At 40.3% G+C, this 24,269-nt stretch overlaps 1 protein-coding gene across 2 annotated transcripts in view; it reads right to left on the reverse strand.

Moving 5' to 3' along the window:
* Positions 1–24,269, reverse strand: part of cadpsa (Ca2+-dependent activator protein for secretion a) — a 210,790-nt gene that overhangs the window by 73,040 nt on the left and 113,481 nt on the right. For both annotated transcript variants that reach the window (XM_060910653.1, XM_060910652.1), the window contains exons 9-11: positions 23,607–23,673; positions 13,260–13,368; positions 11,555–11,767 (exon numbers count right to left, since the gene is read on the reverse strand). In XM_060910653.1, the coding sequence (XP_060766636.1) occupies positions 11,555–11,767; positions 13,260–13,368; positions 23,607–23,673 (389 nt within the window). The remainder of the gene's footprint in view (positions 1–11,554; positions 11,768–13,259; positions 13,369–23,606; positions 23,674–24,269) is intronic.

Consider the following 24,269-nt stretch of genomic DNA (forward strand, 5'->3'; position numbering starts at 1 on the left):
ACATGTGTAGCTTACCTTTGACATTTGGGAGGCTTTCGTTTTCCCCATGGAAAATTTATTTGCGATGGAAGAGTCTGGGAACATTCCAGCCACGCTCTTGTTGAAATCATCAAAGAAAGAGAGGCTAATGTTTTTCTTAGCTATTAGCATCGCCATCTTCACCTCAGACCTAATCAGTGTTGCCAGATACTGCTGACGTTTTCCAGCCCAAAATATGTTCAAAACTCGCCAAAATGCACTTGAAACCGCCCAACTTGGGTGGGAAACCACCCAATCTGGCAACACTGGACCTAATCACTTGTTCAGCCTCACCTCCGGACGTAGTTCTGTAATTACTGATGCCTGAGAGGGCGGGGACGTGAATTCATGGCCCGACTTCCTGCTGTAAACTCCTGTCAGAGGCGCGTCATGAATTCTGGACCTACCGACTTTTTTATATTGTGAAAATACGGGACTTTTATATAATGTCAAAATACGGGATATTTTCGGGAAAATAAAAAAACGGGAAGACAGCGGGAAATAAGTCAAAATAAGGGATTTCCCGGGAAAAACAGGAGGGTTGACAGGTATGCTCTCGACTCATTCATGAAAAACTTCCTCATCAAGACATCACCAGGCTAGCCTACCGTAATTACCGTAGTAGAGTGTCCAACACCCGCAGTAACGCAGAAAGAGGGTAAACGAACACTGCTTCACGCAGCTCGTGTGCTCGGAACATTTTGAAGAAAATTGTTTCACTCAAACAACTCGGACGCACCGGGCATTAGGAATACCGTACAAGTCAGCGCTGAATCCAGATGCGGTTCCCACAATCTTCAGCCAAAAAGCGGACAAGACAAACGAGACAACACGGTCAGGTAGTTCGCAAACGAGAACTTCAAAGGGTAAGAAAACACTTTTTATGGCTTCCATAACTTTTTTATTAAGCGTGATATGTTATTTTGAGTTTCTCTGGGCATAAACGTAATAATTCCTGATGCAGCTAAGCGGCTTGATGTTTGCTGGGTGTCTTGCTTTGATTCAGTGTTTGTCAGAAAAGCCTCAGTAATGACAAACTAAAACAACTCTATAAATATTGTTCACTTGTGTGTAACCAATTGACATGGTAATGCTTGTTTTTCACGATCATCATCGTTATTCGTGTCATCGTCCAAAATACCCGAGGAAATCAGTGAAGAAATGTCGCTGGCGCTGTGGTCCATTTTGTCGAACACGGCCATGTGTTGTAAGTGACGTCACACTACGTAAACCATTCGGAGTTCTTTTAGGTTTACAGGGGTTTGTTTGTGGAATAGCTGACCTCGATCAGTGCAATCTAGTCAAACACGTGATCATTTTAAGAAACAGGTGAAACAGTTTTAATGGAGTAAATTCCAAACCCAGTTTTATGATGTGTATATAAGTCGTTTTTAATCATTTTGGTGCTGTTTCTGTAATCTAGTTGCACTCTGTGATAATTACAGTTAGCATATTTTTTTGTTTATGACTTTCATGAAATTTTTTTCAATTTATTATTCTCTTATATTTTCTTGTTTCCTGCTGTCATCAGGAGGACCACGTTGGAAATAAGTGTATTTTATACTTTGTGTTGTCCTTTGCGCTATTTATACTGTTTCTTTTTAGATGTATGAATTTTACCAAATAAATCCATACCATACCAGCAGCTCGGGTGTTCTGGCAATATTTCCGCCTTTTTTCATACAAGTGTATCTTCCTGTAATGTTCACATGAGTCCTGTATAGTAATCAAAGTCCTTCCCACGCCATGTGGCACATAGGGCGGCGCCGATCGCCGTTTCCGTAGCCCTCGGCCTCTCGCCTATTACATAGCTAGGGTTACAGTGGGGGGCGGGTCCTCTGGTAACCACAAGAGTTTGGCTCCCCACTCGCATCTGTATTGCAGCGTGCCTTGCCAGATGGCAGTAGGCACTATTTTTATGATGGTCTTTGGTATGACCCGACCATGAGTAGAACTCGCGATCAAGAGGTGGACACGCTAACCACTAGGCCAACTCACGGTCCTGTATAGTAAAGCAGTGTTTATTTACCCTCTTTCTGCATTGCTGCGGAGGCTGGACTGTCTACTACGGTAATTACGGTAGGTTAGCCTGGGGACGTCTTGATGAGGAAGTTTATCATGAATGAGTCGAGAGCATGCTAAGCGTGCTAATGAGAAGTATAACACATAGTTTCAGCCTCGTTTTACAGATAAAGAGTAGGTTTGTCCATAAGTCAGGGTTGCAGCTCATTAATACACTATTTCAGATGTATCGTGAAAAAAATCAATATTGTCACCTTAGTAGACCTTTCGCTTTGCCCCTTCAGTACTGAAGAGCGACACTCAGCCTTGCGCCCAAATGACGTCACGCATCGCCCTTCCAACAGACAGCATGGCGGCCTCCCAGGTGGCATTAGAGCAACGATACAAAAACGCTCATAACTTTTTTAAAAATGGTCAAAAATGCTTGAAACTTTTCTTCCGGGCTCTTGATATTACAAGCTACCAACCCATGCATGTATTTACTTTGCATTTTCTATTCCTTTAAATGTCTTAATAATTTATTATACAGTACTAAAAATCAATCTTGAAAAGAATCAGGAAAACACTCTCATTTTTCATAATCATTCAAAAATAACTGAATAGCGTTTAATAGAATAAATCATCATAATAGAATAAATTCTCTCATTTGAAAACATATTCAGACAATTCTTAATAAATTCATCGAATAAAATCAGTCTCCAAGAAAATCATTCAAATCTTCTTCTTTAAATAAATAATTTTCAAAATGATTCTGAATCTTTTTTTTTTTTTTTTTACAATTTAAAAGACTAAAATCAAGCTTTAAGGGACCGAATCTTGTTTCTATGTTTTTCTTAATAATTCTTAAAAACTTGAATAGAATAAAGCTTTCAGAGATTAAATGAGGAAAAGTGTCTCAGTTAAATAAACAGTATCCAGAATACATCTGAATCATTTTCATTTGCTATTTTTATTCATCACAAAATCCAAATATTTGTTTTGTGATGGTGACATTTGTGAGTAATAACATCTTCATCATGACTTAAACGGATACTTAGGTTTCATGAAAATGACAAAATAATCACAAACGTATTCTTTAAGATAGCTGACACGTGTTATCTACAGAATATACCTTTATAAATGTTTATGTAGGTTTGTGTCAGCCATCATCAAGGTGTCATGCAGCCTGAGAAACACTGTTCCCAAATCTCATCAAAAATTGCTTTGACACGTCTCCTATCTGACAGCTCGTATGTGATTTGATATATTTCTTGAGATTTTCCATCGTCCCGATTCATGGCTGATAATCCTGATCATCTCCAGCCCCGTCGTTAGTCAATAAATGTCTCAATCTGGCTGCTCTAATAACCCTCAGCCCCCAAAATGCCTTTTCCTGAGCGCTCATGGTCCATGTCCATTCAGCAGCCCGCCCACAGGCCCAGGACCTCCCCAAGGGGTCGGGCTAATTAAAGCAACCCCGTACCACTAACCTGCGATCAGGAAGAGGACCAGCCCAATACCCCCCTCTTACTACACACACACACACACACACACACACACACACACACACACACACACACACACACACTTATCCTCCTGCCCATGAAGCTATTGTCCATTAAGGGGACTAAATAAATCCAACAACACATTTTCACTTTCCTCCCTGGTTAGTGGGTTTAGGGATTACATCAGGGCCTGGGCAAATAAGCAGGACCCGGTGGCTTAATCCGGTCCGCTCGGGGGGCTATTCTCATTCTAATGCACCGTTTCAGACGGAGCTTAAAGCCGATACTGCAGGCCGGTGTCCATTCACGGTCAGCGGCCCACTGAGTGTCTGCACTTTGCATCTGAATGCAGGAACAAGGCTTAACCCTCACCTGTGTTTAACGGGTACACGCCTGCGACATACCGTTTATTTCTCGAGTGCACGGCAGAACAGACTTCTCCTTTAGCGGACTGTGCATGTCAGATGGGCTTCTCTTCATCAAAATTCATCATTCCATTACGAGTTTACACGCCAAGCTGGAACAAGATTTTTTTTTTTTTTACAAAAAGCACAGACTGAGATTTCAGTTTATAATCTGTGATATTTGTACACCCAAGATCATTACATTTGTACATTTAAATTCAGCTTTTAAATGTTTTCTCAAGGCCAGAAAGAGCCTCTAATCTACATGTATTTTAATTCCTTGATTTAGTGTGATTTTCGGTGTCGAAAAAAAAATTCACAAAAGTATTTAAAGTACTGGACATACTGTACATACACTATACATATTATATTATATTATATTATATTATATTATATTATATTATAGGTAAAAATTTCAACCTAGATAAAATTTTGGATCATCTAAGATTCTTAAAAGGGGTTTTCCATGACTTCTTTTGTCTTCTTCCATTGACACCAACTTCATATTTCCTCGTCTGTCTACCTAGTCAGCATTTTTTAAAATATCCTTTTTCATACTTAACAGGGATTCAAACACCAAACCTTTGGATTCTTAACCCACCACCATACCCACTCGACCGTCAACGAGTGCATTGAAAGTATTGATATATATCCTGAATTTATTAACGAGCCCAGTCTGATTACATCATCAAGTCGTTGAAAATACAAAGTCTTCCCAAATCCTAACCCGAAACTCAACACTAGATCCAGTAAGTCTCCCTAATACAAGTCAAAAATTATGAACTGGGTTAAAAACTCTAACCGAGCTTGAAAAATTCCACCTGACCTACAGCTCTGACCTGTAACATATGATATAGACACGAGTGTTTTACTGAGAAATACACCATTCGTATTTTTCATATGAGCTCCATCCGGGACATGGAGAACCAAAACCGTGACATAAATCTCTATTTTTTTCACGGTCCGGTTTCCATCAAATCCTGCGCTCTGATTGGCTGGCGAGCGGGTCCGTATCCTATGGTACGGACCCCAGTTACGGACCTCTGGCGACTCGCTCAGTCACAACAACAACAAACATCGTAGCAATTTTTGTCAACATTTATTTTCGCATTTCTCAGGAGAATAGCATTAATTTTACAGCATGGATGGCGATAACGACAGTGTTCACAGCGAAAGCGAGTTTTACTACCCTGAGGAAGAAGAAATAAAAGAAAACATTTCAGGAGAAAGAAACCTGTAACTGTTGCTAACGCCGAGCAAAAACATGGCTGAATCCTGAATAAGAATTTTTATTTAAAATAGACGTAAGAAGTTGATCATATAAAATATTCAAAAGATATAATGTTGCACATTTAAGATAAAAACAACATAAATTATTCCTCAATTAGTTTAAAACGTTTCATTGGTTGTTTTCTGAAAACATTTCAGGAGAAAGCTAAAAACCTGTAACTGTTGCTAACGCTGAGCAAAAACATGGCTGAATACTGAATGACTCAATTTTGTATAAATAGGGGACTACACAGGCGGCAAAATGTAGTTGTTTTCCTGCCATGGAAGTGCACTTGTATACCGAGGAGGAAGCAATTTGCATTACAGCCGTGAATGAGGATTCAAAATGGTGGCTCGGCTCGGTTTTCCCTTTCGGGCGCTCTCGTTTTCTGTTAGAATTTGGCAAAGAAAAAATAAATATATTATTTACCAGCTTAAGGTCGGTCCATATGGTGAAATACCGTGACCTCGGCCTTGAATACTGACCTCAGCCCAGAAGGCCTCATTCAGTACTTTCAAGACTTTGGTCACGGCATTTCATGATACGGACCTCCCAGCTGGTAAATAACATATATATATATATATATATATATATATATATATATATACGTCACTCGTGAGGAAATCGCTGAATCATTTTGATTAATTTGTGTACTTTTTGTTTGTGAACGTATCTATGTATATAATAAAAAGAAAATCACATGTTGGCATGAAGATATGAAGTTTATCATCTCACGTTGAAAAACTTGCTTTTTCATACAAAATACATCGCGGATCTGAGTGACATATTTCCTGATATTTCACTCCGATGACGTCACTCTCAGTGTTTTCCTGCTGACTGGACGTGCGTTGTCAAAATGGCGAACCGGTTCAAAATGAAAAAAATTATTTTGATTAACTTGCATGATTTTTTTGGTGGCTGTGTCTATATAATATCAACAACATTACACGGTGGCATGAAGATATGAAGTTTATCTTCAAGTGTTGAAAATATTTTCACTTGTTCACTTTGCTCACTTGTGAATATGTTCACGACTCGAAGATAAGCTTCATATCTTCGCACAACCGTGTAATTTATATATAAATGCTTGAAATGTATTTACTCTTCAAGTAAGTTTAGAAAAGACATTTTTACTCGTAGAATTACTGACCAGATTGAAAAACTTTTTTTTTTTTTAATATTTGAGCAAAAAAACAATTCCTAAAGCTATTCTACAAACACATTTAGTCCATTACGGGTAAAAACGTGTTTTGAAATCAGTGAATAATTTTTGTGTCTTGGAAGCTCCAAAATATGAACTCTTTCTCTCTCTAATAGACCCCTTCGCAGTAAACGTCATTCATACGAAAGCGGAAATTGCGCGCGCAGCCTGGACCCAAAAAAGACTCAGAAATGCCTAGTTGTTGTGTTGTCGGGTGTCAGAATCGTAGCAGTGATGGGGTTAAAATGTTCAGAATTCCAGCAGGATCTCACCCATTCCAAAAAAAATCGCCGACGTCTATGGCTACAAGCCATCAAACGTGTAGACTGGGATGAAAGCACCATCAAAAATGCGCGGGTTTGCAGCGCCCACTTCATCACAGGTAAGATCAGGCTATTTATTAAATCTTTCTTTTTTATTCTTTCTAGTCTTTGTTTATTGATGTAGCAAAATACTTTGGTAACGTTTGTCTGATTAGCTGGGTCATAGTCACACAATGTAATGAATATTGTTAGCATGTTAACTTAGCTTTGCATGCAGTTTTGTTTGTAGGAGAGGTCTCGCTTGACTCAAGCAGTCCAGATTTTGTGCCATCATTATTTGTGTATGCTGAAAATCACAATTTTAAAGCAAGGATGGAAAGGTAAAATTGTGTGCCCTCACTCTAAATGCCAACTTACGTTGACTGCTCTAACCTAGCTCCCGCCCCGTTCAGTTTCATTTCTGCTCTCTGCCTCTCGCTTTTTACGCAGCTCTGATTTCTCTTAGCTGCGCTCTTTACACTATCATTCCTTTCATGCCATTACCTCCTGCAAATTGCTGTTTAGTGTCGGTATTTGCTGTTGTAGCTAAAGCCACATTGCCATCACATCACTGGCATAATTTGATTAAAACAATTTCAGTGTAAAACACGTTCTGTACATGCCCGCACATAACATAATCATATGCGTCTAAAGACTTGTAGGCACGAAGTTTTTCGTGGGTGTACACTGAAGTCTTGTCAATAAGGTACGAGTATATATCTGGCCATTGTATACCAGGGAACTTACTAACATCGTCCGTCCACTCTTTAATTAAATACGGATCCGGTAGGCGATGCCCACTTGTTAGAGTTAACTTATTTATGTAGCATTCTCGATCTTGTAACGACAATTGTTTGGCATAATCTGACAGCTCATAATGCCGGTCTATGGGCAGCGCCATTGTTTCTGGGTCCAGGCTGCGCGCACATCCTGGCAACGCTCGGTTTGTTTACAAACATGCGAAGGGGTCTATATATCTAATACATTTACACTTTTGCAAATGTTTCTTTTCTGAGATTTACTTTTCTGAGATTTACTTTTCTGAGATTTTAAAACAGCCCTAAATTCAAATCTTAAAAATGACGTGAAATGTGAAGCAAATTTATTCTTGAAAAATGATTTTCTTTAATCAGACAGCTTCTAAGTTAGAGCCAGAATATCGGTTATAGATATTAATTAATTATTTGTTGTGCATTACAATTGCTTCAATGTGACCGTGATCTTTAAACGTTTCTGAGATTTGAATAAAACCACATCCAGGCTGAAACAAAGGCGTCCGCGTGAACCCCTAAGTCAAAAAGGTGACACTGTGTCCCTGTAATGTGTGTGAATATGAGCTTGTCACGTCGGCTTGACGTGAGCGGAGGGTCGGCACGGCTCTGGACAGTAACGCACCATGACACTAGTCAGCCTCGGACAAGCAGGCCAGAGCTGAACTGACACTGATTGATGGGATGTTCTTCATTTATAGATTTGCTCTCTAGAAGATTCCACGCTACAACATTTGGGGCTATTTAGTCCTTCTCCTTTTGGAAGCGCTGACCCCCTCTCTCTCTCTCTCTCTCTCTCTCTCTCTCTCTCACACACACACACACACGAAAGACAACAGAGTCTGAGATTCAGCCCACAGGCACCGAGTGACAGCACTGCAGCTTCTTTGTGAGTGAAGAGGTAAAGAGAGGAAGAGAAAAAGAGTGACAGCACAGGGCCGGGTTTCTAAATTAATCCCCTCCTTCAATATGGCTGCCCTCATCGGCCAACAGAAACACAGGCAGCGCTGATTTCTGCTATTTCCGTTCTCAATAAAACAGCCGTGATTGACGGCGACACTTCAGACCAAATCACTGTGTGTTTTTGTGTAGTTTAGGAATGTGTCGAAATCTATATTTTCAACTGTGCGTTCAATTTTCATCCACGTTAGAAACAAAAAACAAAAAACAGATCAGTCGTCTCAGTGTAACGTGAAAAGTTCATCATGATAAGATATTTTAATAAGATATTTTCATGTTAGTATGACATACAAACTTATCACGTTATGACGTGAAACTTTTTGTTATGATGTCAGAAATGATGTGAAAATATATTGCTAAAATATCACAGTCACAAATTTTTGACGCGATACTGTGATACTGATCTTTTTTTTGGCATCATTTATCACGTTATTACAAGATCAACAGTATAAAGTTATCGCAAGACAAATTTCTTAATGTCGATTAATGTGCAAATTTCTTGTTATAATAAACTAAGTTGTAACGTGATACTGATCCACACTGACGCGAATAAATGAAGGGGTCAGTCTTTTCTCGTGTGTTTTAAGAAGAACATACGAAGTTCTTTAGTTTTAATGTGGCATGATATTATGGCTGCTGATTAATAATCATCATATTAAAGATTAATATAGTCGGGTCTCGTTTTTGTGGGGGGAAAAAAGGAAAATGAAAGAAAGGGTTTTTTTATCAAGAGTCTACAGGCTAATGTTCAGCTATATGCAGAAAAGTGTAATGGTAATTTTAAGATTTTTCTCTTAAGTAACATGAGTAGCTGAGAAGGGAAAGATGGTGTGAAACAGCAAGGAGTTATTTGGTAACATTCCACTGATAGCTTCCAAAAATAATCAGGTTGTAAGCACACTGTTTAATTCATGGGGCGTCACTTTTAACACGGTAATTACCAGCTGCGGAGAGGTGCTGAGAGCGCTGGCGCTTCAGCCAAACCAGGAGTTTCAATGAATTCATTTAGAGCAATAAATCCACAACTGTGATGGTTGGAGAAAAATCGCTGTAATTAAGTCATCAACATTTCCATCAACACTGCTTCATCTCCATTTGGATATATATATATATATATATATGACTGTTGAACAGCATTTTGGATAAAAATACAGTAACTGTATAAAAGCACTTACATCTGAATGCTGTGTGTGTGTGTGTGTGTGTGTGTGTGTGTGTGTGTGTGTGTGTGTGGAGAGAGAGAGGCAAGTATGCAGAGCAAAAGCACATCTGTAAATGCAGTAAACCTCTATTTTATATTTCAAACTGAATGAAGAGCATCGCTAAATCCCTAAAGACTGCCAGGATGGAACAGAGAGACAGTCAAAGAGGAGGAAGACGAGGAAGAGGAGAATTATCCAGCTAAAATAGAGTGAGGAGGGTCAAACTATACATAAAGACATGAACAAAGACCAAGGGGCAGTCAGCAGCACACAGAGAGAGAGAGAGAGAGAGAGAATACATATACAGTATGATACTTATATAAACTCTGCGCGCACACTCTGTACATACAGAGAAGAAAAAAGAGAATGAAGAAAGGACCAGGAGAGGAAAAGCAGAAAGGAAGAAAAACAGAAGTGACGAAAGAAGGAAGGACATGAAAGAAGGACAGAAAGGGGGAGGAAGGAAGGACAGAGGAACAAATGACAGGAAGGAAGGAAGGAAGGAAGGAAGGAAGGAAGGAAGGAAGGAAGGAAGGAAGGAAGGAAGGAAGGAAAACAATGCACTTCATTAGCAGGTATGACAGTTGTATGATGGGCAGTGAAGTCAGACAGCACAGAGATTATCTACAGTAAAAAATAGAAAGTGATCTATGAAAGAGTGATCTACAAGAGAGTGAGATATAAAAGAGTGATCCACAAGAGAATGATCTACAAGAGAGCGATGTATAACAGTGACCTAAAAGAGAGTGATCTATAATAGTGATCCAAAAGAGTGATCGACAAGAGAGTGAGATATAAAAGAGTGATCCACAAGAGAATGATCTACAAGAGAGCGATGTATAACAGTGACCTAAAAGAGAGTGATCTATAATAGTGATCCAAAAGAGTGATCGACAAGAGAGTGAGACATAAAAGAGTGATCCACAAGAGAATGATCTACAAGAGAGTGATGTACAACAGTGACCTAAAAGAGAGTGATCTATAATAGTGATCCAAAAGAGTGATCTACAAGAGAGTGAGACATAAAAGAGTGATCTACAAAAGAATGGTCTACAAGAGTGAGCTACAAGAGAGTGAGATATAAAAGAGTGATCCACAAGAGAATTATCTACAAGAGTGAGCTACAAGTGAGTGAGATATTAAATAGTGATCCACAAGAGAATGATCTACAAGAGTGATCTACAAGAGAGCAATGTATAACAGTGACCTAAAAGAGAGTGATCTATAATAGTGATCCAAAAGAGTGATCTACAAGAGACTGAGATATAAAAGAGTGATCCACAAGAGAATGATCTACAAGAGACTTATCTATAATAGTGATCTAAAAGAGTGATCTACAAGAGTGTGATATACAAGTGTAATCTACAAGAGAGTGAGATATAAAAGAGTGATCTACAAGAGAATGGTCTACAAGCGTGATCTACAAGAGAGTGATCAAAAAGAGAGTGATCTATAATAGTAATCTAAAATAGAGTGATCTATGAGTGATTAATAGTGATCTATAAGTGATCCACAAAAGAGTGATGTATCAGAGTGATCTACAAGAGAGTGATCTACAAGAGTGCTCTAAAAGCGAGTGATCTATAAGAGTAATCTACAAGAGTGATCTATAAGAATGATCTATCAGAGAGTGATCTGTAAGTGATTGAGCTGTCACAGAATGGTCTATCAGAGAGTGATCTGGAAGAAAATGTAATAAAGTGAGCATAAAGTGAAAGAATGTTTTATCTTATGACAGAGTCACTCCAGTGTTTATCTCGCACCCCACATAACATACATTTTATTTCTCTCAGTGAATAAACAAGCAAACTTGGATCTAAATACCTGATACGAACAGTCTGAGAAAACCTGTGTGTGTGTGTGTGTGTGTGTGTGTGTGTGTGTGTGTGTGTGTGTGTGTGTGTGTGTGTAAAATACTTACAGAACTGTGAGATTGGAGCGTCGAGCTGTGGTGCTGTTCCTCCTTTAGCGTTGAGTTTTTGGACCTGTGTTGGAGGGATGGGTTTGTGCGACTGGCCCGTGGCTCTGTACATGGCCTGAACCCACAGGATGCGGTCCTGCTCATCATCGCTGGCAAAGATCACAGTGTCGCCTTCCTTCACAGCGTTAAAGAAAGTCCTGCCTCCATCCAAACCTGCACCGAGAATTACAAAATAATCATGATCAGAAAATCGTCATTAAATTCATAATATGTTTGATGTCATAAAAAAATGAACAATTTCCTTTTATTGCTGATTTCAAAGCTGCATTTAATATATATAATGTAAATGTAATAAAAAATAGATAAATAAAAGTATTGGATAATAATTAACATTATAATAATGTATTATATGTATTTGCTGATTAAAATGTAATATTATACACATTTTACTGTCTTCATCTCATTATCTGTAGCCGCTTTATCCTGTTCTACAGGGTCACAGGCAAGCTGGAGCCTATCCCAGCTGACTACGGGCGAAAGGCGGGGTACACCCTGGACAAGTCGCCAGGTCATCACAGGGCTGACACATAGACACAGACAACCATTCACACCTACGGTCAATTTAGAGTCACCAGTTAACCTAACCTGCATGTCTTTGGACTGTGGGGGAAACCGGAGCACCCGGAGGAAACCCACGCGGACACGGGGAGAACATGCAAACTCCGCACAGAAAGGCCCTCGCCGGCCACGGGGCTCGAACCCAGGACCTTCTTGCTGTGAGCCAACAGCGCTAACCACTACACCACCATGCCGCCCATCTGTCTTCATCCAACCCAAAATAAATGTATTTATTTTAACGTACACATTTATACATATACACATACCTAAATAAACAAATAAATATATAAATTATTTTTTACTTCAAAGATGAATTTCATGAAATATATTCTAAACAATTTTAAATTATTTTTATTACATTTATTATTATTTATATTATTTGTTATTTTATTGACTTATTTTTTATTATAAATTTTTGTAATTTACTAACTACAATTAATATGTTCTCCAGTTTTGTTATAATCCTGTTGGTCTGAAGAAGGCAATGTTCAACATTTCATACACACACACACACACACACATACAGAAACACTGATGGCTAATGAGAATAATATTTTAAAAAAGGTACAAATAAAATAAAAATAAAATAAACTACATCTCAACATATAATAGAAATTGAATCAAATTTGAAATTTTACGCTTTTAAAAATATCGCAAAAAAAATTTAAGTCTAAAATTCCACCATCAATTAAACAAATTATTTACAATTTATTTGATTCTTTACAATGATTTTATAAATTGTTTAGTTATATTATTTACAAGTTTTACCTTTCAAAACCTATTTGAGATATTTCCCCTCATTTTTATTATTATTTTTTAATCGCATTCAGATATAATGCTGTTGCTCTCGTGCTCGCATATAGAATCCAGAAAGGTGAAACAAGTCTACACAGTTTTTCGCATTCAGAACACAAACACTCGGTGTTAATATTTACTGTACAGTTTCTGTGGATAGACTTTATGATTTCCATCCTGGAAAAGAGTGATCTCTTCTTATAGCTTTCTTTTTTTGGGGATTGTGGATTGTGAAAATGTGCTGTGCATAAAACAGAGAAGCGCTGAGATGGACTGGTTGGAGATCCTGTACCTGGCTGAGGGTCAGTGTAGTCCACAGTATATCCATCCAGTTGGAGAAGCTCCACAGGTTCTGCCTTCTTCTCTCTGTAGCTGCACATGGCAAAGGTGTACTGACTGACCTGAAGATGATAACATAAAGAGGTTACCATAAAAAAAAGTGAGTAGTAATGAGCTAGTAGTGAAGAAAAACTCCCTGAGATCCGGATATGAGAAGAAAACCTTTCGAGGAACCAGACTCAAATTGGATCCGATGTTCTTCTGGGTTGAAATAACGACACAAATGTAACAAGAACACACAACAATGCATTAACTGAGTGTTTATTTGTTTATTTGGGTGGATCCAGTAATCAGCATCCGAGTCCACTGTTCAATAAACGAGTCTAATCCAATAATAACAAGGTAAACACAAACCAGGAAGTCAGATCACTAATCAAGGGCTGAACTCAGAACGGGCGCACACATTAGAGAACAGAGCAGCAGAAAATACATGGAGTGAACTCAGAAAAAAACATAAGAGCAGCACTCAGCATTGAAAAAGTAAATTTGTGACACATAATGACAAAGAACATAAATCAGAACTATGCTGAATCCTGGACGCAAGATGATGAATGAGAAACGAGACCTAGGTGATGTTAGATTACAATACAACCCAGCGGTGTAGCTGGGGGGGGGGTCCTGAGGTGCCCACGCGCCCCCCCCTTTGTCGGACCATACATTTTTTCAATAGCCGCATAAGAATATTAGAAAAGCGCCCACTGTAATTTTTCTAACATTTTTTAAAGCTAGATTGTCACCTCAGCCTCATTAGGGTTTCTATAACCTTGTATGGACTTCCTGTGGTTTGGGCGCGAAAACCCAGTTCTGCGCAAGCGCAACACGATGGCCCTAGAAAGCACGGTCAAGCTGCCAGTGTAGCTGCAGTCTTTTTAGTTGCGAATTACGAGTATTTCCTCTTGTGTTAATAATTCGCCATGTCAAAACAAGCGAAACTTTCCTCCTTCTTTCGACGTGAAGAGAGGTAAGCAATTTATTTATTTATTTATTTTCCATCAAAGTTGCATTTTGCGGCTTCGAAGCTAAGTTTTAGCGCGCCGTTTCTAGAACACAACATCAAGAAAACGTGGAAGAAACAGCAATAATGGAAGAGCTGGTTTCTAAGCTACCTAAAACTAGCAATGGTGATTATTTTTTGTTACATATTTTTCATAGTCAGGACTGGCGATGATGAACATACACTATGGCAGAGCGATCGAGATTGACAAGATCGTTGACATCTTTGCCATTCGTCAGCCACGACGCCTTTTACTTAGAAACATTTTGGCCGATGAGCAGTAAGACAACAAGAATAGAGAGATCTGCATCGGTTGACTAGGGTAAGATGTCGAGCCGCTATCCATACACTGCCGGATAAAGCCGATTTGGCCGAATCATTGTCCGACGTCTCAACAGTTTGCAACATGAGATGAAAGAATGACGCAAAGACCGCGTTATTTTCTCAAATGTATTTTTTCATTTACAAACCTGCGGGTATGTACTCAGGCTGCCAGTCACCCTCCCCTTTGAAAAATCCTAGCTACGCCCCTGCAACCAATTAATCGTAGTTGGATCCACACTTGTAAATATGTCTCGGCATCAGGACAGGCAATAGTCTGGGGCTCCGTGTTTTGAGCGCCAACAATAAGGCTAGATCTGAATTCTCCGTATGTACTCATGAGGGTTAAGTACCGACTACCCAACTGCAACTGTCGTATGTGAGCAAGTAATATAAGGACACAAATAGAACACAAATACTCTGCTGCCATCTTGCCTGTCCTCTAACCCAGATGTTCACAGATGACGTATACTCACATATGCCTCAAAATTAATATATATATATATATATATATATATATATATATATATATATATATATATATATACACACACATACACAGTACTGTGCAAAAGTCTAAGGTGGGGTTTACATTAGACTGTATCAGCGGATCATCAGATTAACGTTTTTAAAAACGATTAGCGTGCACACAGCAACGCCAATACACGATTCGCGTGCACACAGCAACGCCAATACACGGATACGCTAATCACATGACTAATTCAGCACGTAAGTTGAAATGTGTCAGTGCGGCTCATCGCTTCCTCCTCAGCGGCTGCGCTCCAAATCACTCCACCCTGAACAGCGAGTGCCCTCTGGAGGGTGCGCACTCCGGCCCTGCGCAGCTCACAGAGCGCGCGAGTGAAGCGCACGAGCAGTGATTCGGGACTGAGCCGCTGTGCGCAAGTCACTTACCACTTGCAAGTGGAAGGATGGCAAGCCTAAAGACAATCATAACTACACAATGGGCAGTATTTGCATCAGTATTTGCAGTATTTTCATACTTTTATACTCTTTAATGAAAGGTGATACAAGGCGGAAGTCCGCGCCGTTTTTCAGCAGTCGCGTCACATGACCAACGCCAGCGAATCAGGAAGGTGGATGTCACAGTGACGTTGTCCAATGATGACGCCAGCTAGAGCTCAGCACAGCGTATCCGCGTATCCTCAATGTTTACACAGCACCGGACCAGACACGATCCAGATTGAATACGTGGACCCTGGCGGATTCCCATTTCCCGGCGTTTCCAGGCGTTTTAATGTAAACGGACAGTGCATCCGCGAAGAAAACGAGACAGATACGGTCTAATGTAAACTTGGCCTAAGGCACCCTATTATTATTTTTTTCATCCGAATTTTGTAATCGATTTCTATTTTATGACTTCTACGTTGGGGTGGCACGGTGGTGTCGTGGTTCGCACTGTCGCCTCACAGCAAGAAGGTCCGGGTTCGAGCCCCGTGGCCGGCGAGGGCCTTTCTGTGTGGAGTTTGCATGTTCTCCCCGTGTCCGCGTGGGTTTCCTCCGGGTGCTCCGGTTTCCCCCACAGTCCAAAGACATGCAGGTTAGGTTAACTGGTGACTCTAAATTGACTGTAGGTGTGAATGTGAGTGTGAATGGTTGTCTGTGTCTATGTGTCAGCCCTGTGATAACCTGGCGACTTGTCCAGGGTGTACCCCGCCTTTTGCCCGAGACTTCTACATTATCGAGTCAAAAACATTTTAAAGTTTCAAACGTTTTTTTTTTTTGTTTGTTTTTCCCAGTACAAAATTAAGTGTTTGTATCTGAGCAGCATATTCCATAAGAGAGCACTTTTCAGATTTAAAAAAGAAAAACATAATGAACGCTGCTGGGTTTTGGTGCAAAAGTGTGACAGTCAAAGTGTCCAGAAGAACTGTGGCTGGTTCTGCGAGATGTTCAGTAAAACCTACAGCTCGTTTCCTTATAAAACTGCACTCACTGGACCTGAGACTACTTTTTTTTTTTTTAAAGCAAAGGATCGTCTCATACCAACTATTCACTCTGTTTCATTTATTATGGCTTACTGATTACTGTTTTTTTAAATGTTGAAACATTTCATTTCCTTAATTTTCAGCCATTTTTGGTCTACAGCATTTTTTTTTTACATGTGCCGAAGACTTTTGTACAGTACTGTCTATTGGGCAGTGTAGTTTTATCAATATAAAAAGCCAAGAAGAGGGAAAAAAATATGTCAAAAGGACCCGTTGCATTTTCGGACCTGGGGTCCGCATCGTCCTGAGAATTCCCTTTCAGTGCTCGTGCACCAACGAGAGTAAAAACCTCCCGTGTTGCATCCATGTCATATCTCAACCAGGTGAACCTTACAGGCAAAATAAATAAAATAAAATAAAATACAAAAACAAATGTGCACCTCCTATTTCTATCTGTATTTCTGTCAGTTTCGAACATGTTATCTGTTCAATCTGAATAACGTATTCCTTTTTCGGTTCCATCGTGACTAAATGTAGGGTTTAAGCCATGTGTGTTTGGAGACAAGTTCTCTCAGGCGCTCTGGGCACGGATCGGAAGCTTGGCTTAAATCCTGCCAATCAAACGTGAGTGATGGATGAGTGAATGTGAGTGTGAGCCAGGCGACCCTCTCCCATCAACCCTTCCTCTGTCATATCAGGGCCGTGCGTATCAATCTGACTCGCCCTGTAAGTGGCGTCTCCCTCTCACCCTGCGCTCAGAGTGACACCATCAATTCAATGTCATGTGTGTGACGACGGGGCTCGCTTTGCCTCCTGGCTCTCAAACCGTCTCCGCAGCGAGCAGGAGCCTCGGGGACACCGCACACCCCTCCCTCCCCCGTCACACCGTGGCGCTAAAGTTCCAGGCTCCCCGTGCTCAGCTGACCTGCTGTCAAACCGACAGTTAAAGGATTTTAAATGACTCTGGCTCCCTGATTAGCCTGGTATGCTACGGCCTTTTAAATGACCTCATTGTTGTTGTTGTTGCTCTATAAATTGCACTGTGCGTGGGAGAGAGAGAGAGAGAAAAAAGTGAGCGTAGGCGAGCTGCGATCAATGAGATATTACTGGCTGAGAAGAGATGCCCCTGGTCACTCACAAGCATTAACATATTCACAGGCTCGAGACTGAGTGAGCAAGCAACGATGTTATGAAGAGATGAAGAGACAGAAGAAGAGGGGTGTGTGTGTGTGTGTGTGTGAGTGTGAGTGTGTATCATGGGGGTTGGACAGCCAGCTGTTCTGCAGCGTCGCCTCCAGACTGCAGAATATTTAGACTTCACTTTGCATCATAAATATTTGCCTTACGCCTTCGGTTTAGCCAACGCCACTGAGAGCTCAAAGCCATGCAGGAACAGAATACAGAGTGCTGGAAATATGAAGGAGGAGGAGGAGGAGGGGGAGGAGGAGAAAAAGAACACAAGAAACAGTCGTAGTATAAGAAAAAAAGAAGAGCAGGAAAAAAGTATGACTAGAAAACGAAGAAGAAGAAAAACAAAGCATGACGAGAAGAAGAATAATTTGAAGAAAACCACAAAGGCAGATTAGAAGAAGATGCTGATGATAATGGTGGTGAAGCTGAAACAGGAAAAGAAGAAAAAATTGAAAGACAAAGAACTAGAAGAAGAAAATAAGAAAACAAAGAGGAGGAAAAAACAAAGTATGATGAGAAGAAGAAGAAACCAAAAAGGCAAACTCGCAGACATTGATGATAATGATGGTGAAGCTGAAACAAAAGAAGAAGAAACTGAAAGAAGAAGAAGAGGAAACTGAAATATGACGAACTAGAAGAAGAAAATAAGAAAACAAAGAGGAGGAGAAAAAGTATGATGAGAAGAAGAAGAAACTGAAAGAAGAAAAAGCTGAACAAAGAAAAAATTAAAAGAAGAATAAGAAATTGGAAGAAGAAGAAGAAGAAGAAGAAGAAGAAGAAGAAACAAAAATTAATAACTAGAACAAGAAAATAAGAAAACAAAGAGGAAGAAAAAACAAAGTATGATGAGAAGAAGAAGAAGAAGAAGAAGAAGAAGAAGACCAAAAAGGTAAACTCGCAGACATTGATGATAATGATGGTGAAGCTGAAACAGAAGAAGAAACTGAAAGAAGAAGAAGAAGAAGAAGAAGAAGAAGAAGAAGAAACTGAAATATGAAGAACTAGAAGAAGAAAATAAGAAAACAAAGAGGAGAAAAAGTATGATGAGAAGAAGAAGAAACTGAAAGAAGAAAAAGCTGAACAAAGAAAAAATTAAAAGAAGAAGAAATTGGAAGAAGAAGAAGAAGAAGAAGAAGAAGAAGAAGAAGAAGAAGAAGAAGAAACCAAAAAGGCAAACTCGCAGACATTGATGATAATGATGGTGAAGCTGAAACAAAAGAAGAAGAAGAAACTGAAATATGACGAACTAGAAGAAGAAAATAAGAAAACAAAGAGGAGGAGAAAAAGTATGATGAGAAGAAGAAGAAGAAGAAGAGGAAACTGAAAGAAGAAAAAGCTGAACAAAGAAAAAATTAAAAGAAGAATAAGAAATTGGAAGAAGAAGAAGAAGAAGATGAAACAAAAATGAATAACTAGAACAAGAAAATAAGAAAACAAAGAGGAGGAAAAAACAAAGTATGATGAGAAGAAGAAGAAGAAGAAGAAGAGGACCAAAAAGGTAAACTCGCAGACATTGATGATAATGATGGTGAAGCTGAAACAGAAGAAGAAACTGAAAGAAGAAGAAGAAGAAGAAACTGAAATATGAAGAACTAGAAGAAGAAAATAAGAAAACAAAGAGGAGAAAAAGTATGATGAGAAGAAGAAGAAACTGAAAGAAGAAAAAGCTGAACAAAGAAAAAATTAAAAGAAGAATAAGAAATTGGAAGAAGAAGAAGAAGAAGAAACAAAAATTAATAACTAGAACAAGAAAATAAGAAAACAAAGAGGAGGAAAAAACATGATGAAAAGTATGACAAGAAGAAGAAGAAGAAACCACAAAAGCAAACTTGTAGAAGTTGATGATAATGATGGTGAAGCTGAAACAGAAGAAGAAGAAGAAGAAGAAGAAGAAGAAGAAGAAGAAGAAACTGAAAGAATAAAAAAAGAAACTGTAAGAAGAAGGAGCTGGAAAAATCAGAAGAAAAAGAAGAGAAAGAAGAAGAAGAAACCTCGGTAAGGGATGTACAGATCCAGTTGAAAGCGTGTTGAGATCAGTCTGTGATCTCACTGAGGCTGTTTGGTTTCAGAACTGATCGCTTTCTCATCTTTATTTCCTGCTCAAAAACAGACATCTGGGGCTTTAACTCTCACACTGCACAGTGAGAACGAGAACAGACGCATGTTTAAAACCTCCAAGATGACGGTGTGTTGCTGAGAAGCAGCGTGCTCGAGTCTCTGACCGATACACTCCTGAGGTTCGCTCTGTGATGGCTGCTGTTGTTTCGTAAACGCTGGCCTGTGTGAGATGAGCTGCAGTCGCTGTAGGCGTGTCAGTGCCTCTCAGGCGAGAGCTGTAACGGCTCCACACAGCCTGTAATTAAACACTTCTGAATAATCTCATGGTAATGAGTTTCTGACCTGAAATAAACAGCACAGAGTGAGCGCAGGGCCAGGAGAGAACATTCACAACCAGAGACCTGAGAAACACACAGCTGTGCAAATATTCACATTCATCATTACTACAAAGGAGGCGTGGCCTTTGAGTCTGTCAGTCCTAGGATAGGAGGTGTGGCCTTTGAGTCTGTCAGTCCCAGGAAAGGAGGCGTGGCCTTTGAGTCTGTCAGTCCCAGGAAAGGAGGCGTGGCCTTTGGGTCTGTCAGTCCCAGGAAAGGAGGCGTGACCTTTGAGTCTGTCAGTCCCAGGAAATGAGGCGTGGCCTTTGGGTCTGTCAGTCCCAGGAAATGAGGTGTGGCCTTTGGGTCTGTCAATCCCAGGAAATGAGGCGTGGCCTTTGGGTCTGTCAGTCCCAGGAAATGAGGCTTGGGTCTGTCAGTCCCAGGAAATGAGGCATGGCCTTTGGGTCTGTCAGTCCCAGGAAAGGAGGTGTGGCCTTTGAGTCTATCAGTCCTAGGATAGGAGGTGTGGCCTTTGAGTCTGTCAGTCCCAGGAAAGGAGGCGTGGCCTTTGAGTCTGTCAATCCCTGGAAAGGAGGCGTGGCCTTTGGGTCTGTCAGTCCCAGGAAAGGAGGCGTGGCCTTTGAGTCTGTCAGTCCCACGAAAGGAGGTGTGGCCTTTGTGTTACAGAGGAGGCATGATCTCTGTGTAATAAAGGAAGTGTGGTCACTATGCAGTAAAGAAGGTGTGGCCTCTGTACAATAAAGGAGGTGTGGCCTCAAGTCATAAAGCAGGTGTGACCTCTGTGCAATAAAGCAGGTGTGGCTTCTGTGCAATAAAGGAGGTGTGGCTTCTGTACAATAAAGGAGGTGTGGCCTCTGTGCAATAAAGGAGGTGTGGCCTCATGTCATAAAGCAGGTGTGACCTCTGTGCAAAAAAGGAGGTGTGGTCTCTGTGCAATAAAGCAGGTGTGGCTTCTGTGCAATAAAGGAGGTGTGGCCTTGTGTCAGAAAGGAGGTGTGGCCTCTGTGCAATAAAGGAGGTGTGGTCTCTGTGCAATAAAGCAGGTGTGGCCTCTGTGCAATAAAGGAGGTGTGGCTTCTGTGCAATAAAGGAGGTGTGACCTCTGTGCAATAAAGTAGGTGTGACCTCTGTGCAATAAAAGAGGTGTGGTCTCTGTGCAATAAAGCAGGTGTGGCTTCTGTGCAATAAAGGAGGTGTGGCCTCTGTGCAATAAAGGAGGTGTGGTCTCTGTGAAATAAAGCAGGTGTGGCCTCTGTGCAATAAAGGAGGTGTGGCCTCTGTGCAATAAAGGAGGTGTGGCCTCTGTGCAATAAAGGAGGTGTGGCCTCTGTAATTCATGCAATGAAAAGGACATCTTTTATGTGGCTTGTCAGTCACATAAAAGTAGGTGTGTCCTTGTTGTCCATCAGTCACAATGACAGAGGCGTGGCCTCAGGGCTTGTAAAAGGAGGTGTGGCTCAAATATCACACTGTATCACATCAGCTCTAAATTATCTTGTCCTGGATCACTAATCGATTTAAATGTCTATTTCATACACGCAGAGTGAGACACATTTACTAATGTGAAATTCAAATTTATTTCCGCTCCCTAAAATATGATAATGTTGAATGTAAAATATGAGCCAATCACAAGACCTGGAATGGCCTGATGGAGTGGAGCGATGGCTGTATCAGACCTCTGCATGTCCTTGACTTGATCAGACCACACAGAAGGAGGGACACTAAAACTAATCCACCTCATCTCTGTCTGACCTCGACAGCATTTAAACCTCACACTCAAGCGACAGATGGAGTAACACACGTTCACCAGACCGCTTCCTCAAGACCCATCATGAAAAAAACCAGAAGACATTGTCAAAAAAAAATAGAGACATGTGAAACAAAACAGAGAATAAACAGAAAATATACAGTTGCAGATATAATATATAAAAAGCACAGTGACACATGTTCTCTTCTTCACACACAAGGATGCTCAGGAACATGAACCAAACAGGGCATGCTGGAATGTTTTCACATGCATGCCCACACACACACACATGTGTGTGAGTCTGAGTGTGTGTGGGCTGTGTTCACTTCTCTGCAACACTCGACTGTCATCTCCTTGCTCTTGGACGAGTTGGTACGTGCAGATTTTCTATTTCATTACTGCAATAATCATTTTAATTCATGTTTGAAAATAATAATTAAAAAAAAAAACTATGTATACACATACTTGGATATAAAATCCAAAATCCAATGCGACATCAGTTGAACTGATCTGATATTATTATTATAAAAAAATTCTGTTATATTCTGTTTTATTTCTATTTCTGTTATTTTATTTGTAGAACGACCTTGGATGTTAGAAAAGCCCTAGACAAATTGAACACACACACAAACAAACAAGCAAGCAAACAAAAACTGATTACCCAAATAAATACATAATAATAATAATAATAATAATAATAATAATAATAATAAATTACTTTGTGTTACAGTCTTTGTAAAAAAACAACTTTGGGTGTTTGGAAGGCAGTATTTACTGTACATTAAATTCAAATAAATAAATATACATACAACTGATTGTCAAAATACAAATTCTTCTTATTATTATTTTAAGTATTACTTTGTGTCACCTTCTTCGTTAAGAAATCTTGGGTGTTTGAAAGATGGTACATCAAATTCAATTATAAATAAGTAAGTAAATAAATAAAAAAAAACCTGGGGCGGCACGGTGGTGTAGTGGTTAGCGCTGTCGCGTCACAGCAAGAAGGTTCTGGGTTTGAGCCCAGCGGCCGGCGAGGGCCTTTCTGTGCGGAGTTTGCATGTTCTCCCCGTGTCCGCGTGGGTTTCCTCCGGGTGCTCCGGTTTCCCCCACAGTCCAAAGACATGCAGGTTAGGTTAACTGGTGACTCTAAATTGACCGTAGGTGTGAATGTGAGTGTGAATGGTTGTCTGTGTCTATGTGTCAGCCCTGTGATGACCTGGCGACTTGTCCAGGGTGTACCCCGCCTTTCGCCCGTAGTCAGCTGGGATAGGCTCCAGCTTGCCTGCGACCCTGCACAGGATAAGCGGCTACGGATAATGGATGGATGAATAAATAAAACCTGATTATCAGCAAATTATTATTATTTTTATTATTTCCTTTTTATTCTCTTTCTAAAGGAACCTTAGATAGTAGTGAAGTGGTATATAAAATTCAGATAAATTGATAGCTCGATAGATAGATAGATATTTTGCAACCACATGCCCCGACTGCGGTGTCTGCCTCCCTGCTGAAACTTTTCCTCTCTCTGTACACATCAGATCTGCTCTCTGCTCTCCTGAACCTTATTTGCATGACACAATGATCAGATAAACCTGAAACAGCAGGCTGAAGGAGCAGGAGTTGAGCTCGCTGTCTATCCACAGAGACACGAGTGTTAAATAAAAGAGGAATAAATATCAATCTAAAGCCCAGTACATACCTGCACCAAGACAAAGAACCTCTTCTTCCACCTCTTCCAGACGTTTTTTCCAATGGCCCAAAGGTATCTGCACACGATCACAGCACAGGTGTAAAGACAGGTGTAAGATTACACTGTATACCACACAGCACACACCTCACACACACACCTCACACACTCGCTTCCTGGGCAAACAACAAGAAAAAGATGAATATTGGATATTAATAGCTCTCACAGTTTGGAGTCGGTTTCCAAATACAGTTCTTATGTGTGTTATAACAGACATAATTGCTGTACTTGTTGCAAAACCTTGCTAGTTATTGGCCCAACAAAACGGTCTGACTGGGTGTGAGGAGCTTGGTGTGTGGGAATGTGTGCGCGCTGCCCTCTGATGGACAAACATAGCTGAAACACTTATAATGCATCACAAATGAGCACTTGTCTCCCATCTCATTATCTCTAACCGCTTTATCCTGTTCTACAGGGTCGCGGGCAAGCTGGAGCCTATCCCAGCTGACTACGGGCGAAAGGCGGGGTACACCCTGGACAAGTCGCCAGGTCATCACAGGGCTGACACATAGACACAGACAACCATTCACACTCACATTCACACCTACGCTCAATTTAGAGCCACCAGTTATCCTAACCTGCATGTCTTTGGACTGTGGGGGAAACCGGAGCACC

Source organism: Neoarius graeffei, chromosome 26, assembly GCF_027579695.1.
Source record: "Neoarius graeffei isolate fNeoGra1 chromosome 26, fNeoGra1.pri, whole genome shotgun sequence".
Lineage (NCBI taxonomy): Eukaryota > Metazoa > Chordata > Actinopteri > Siluriformes > Ariidae > Neoarius > Neoarius graeffei.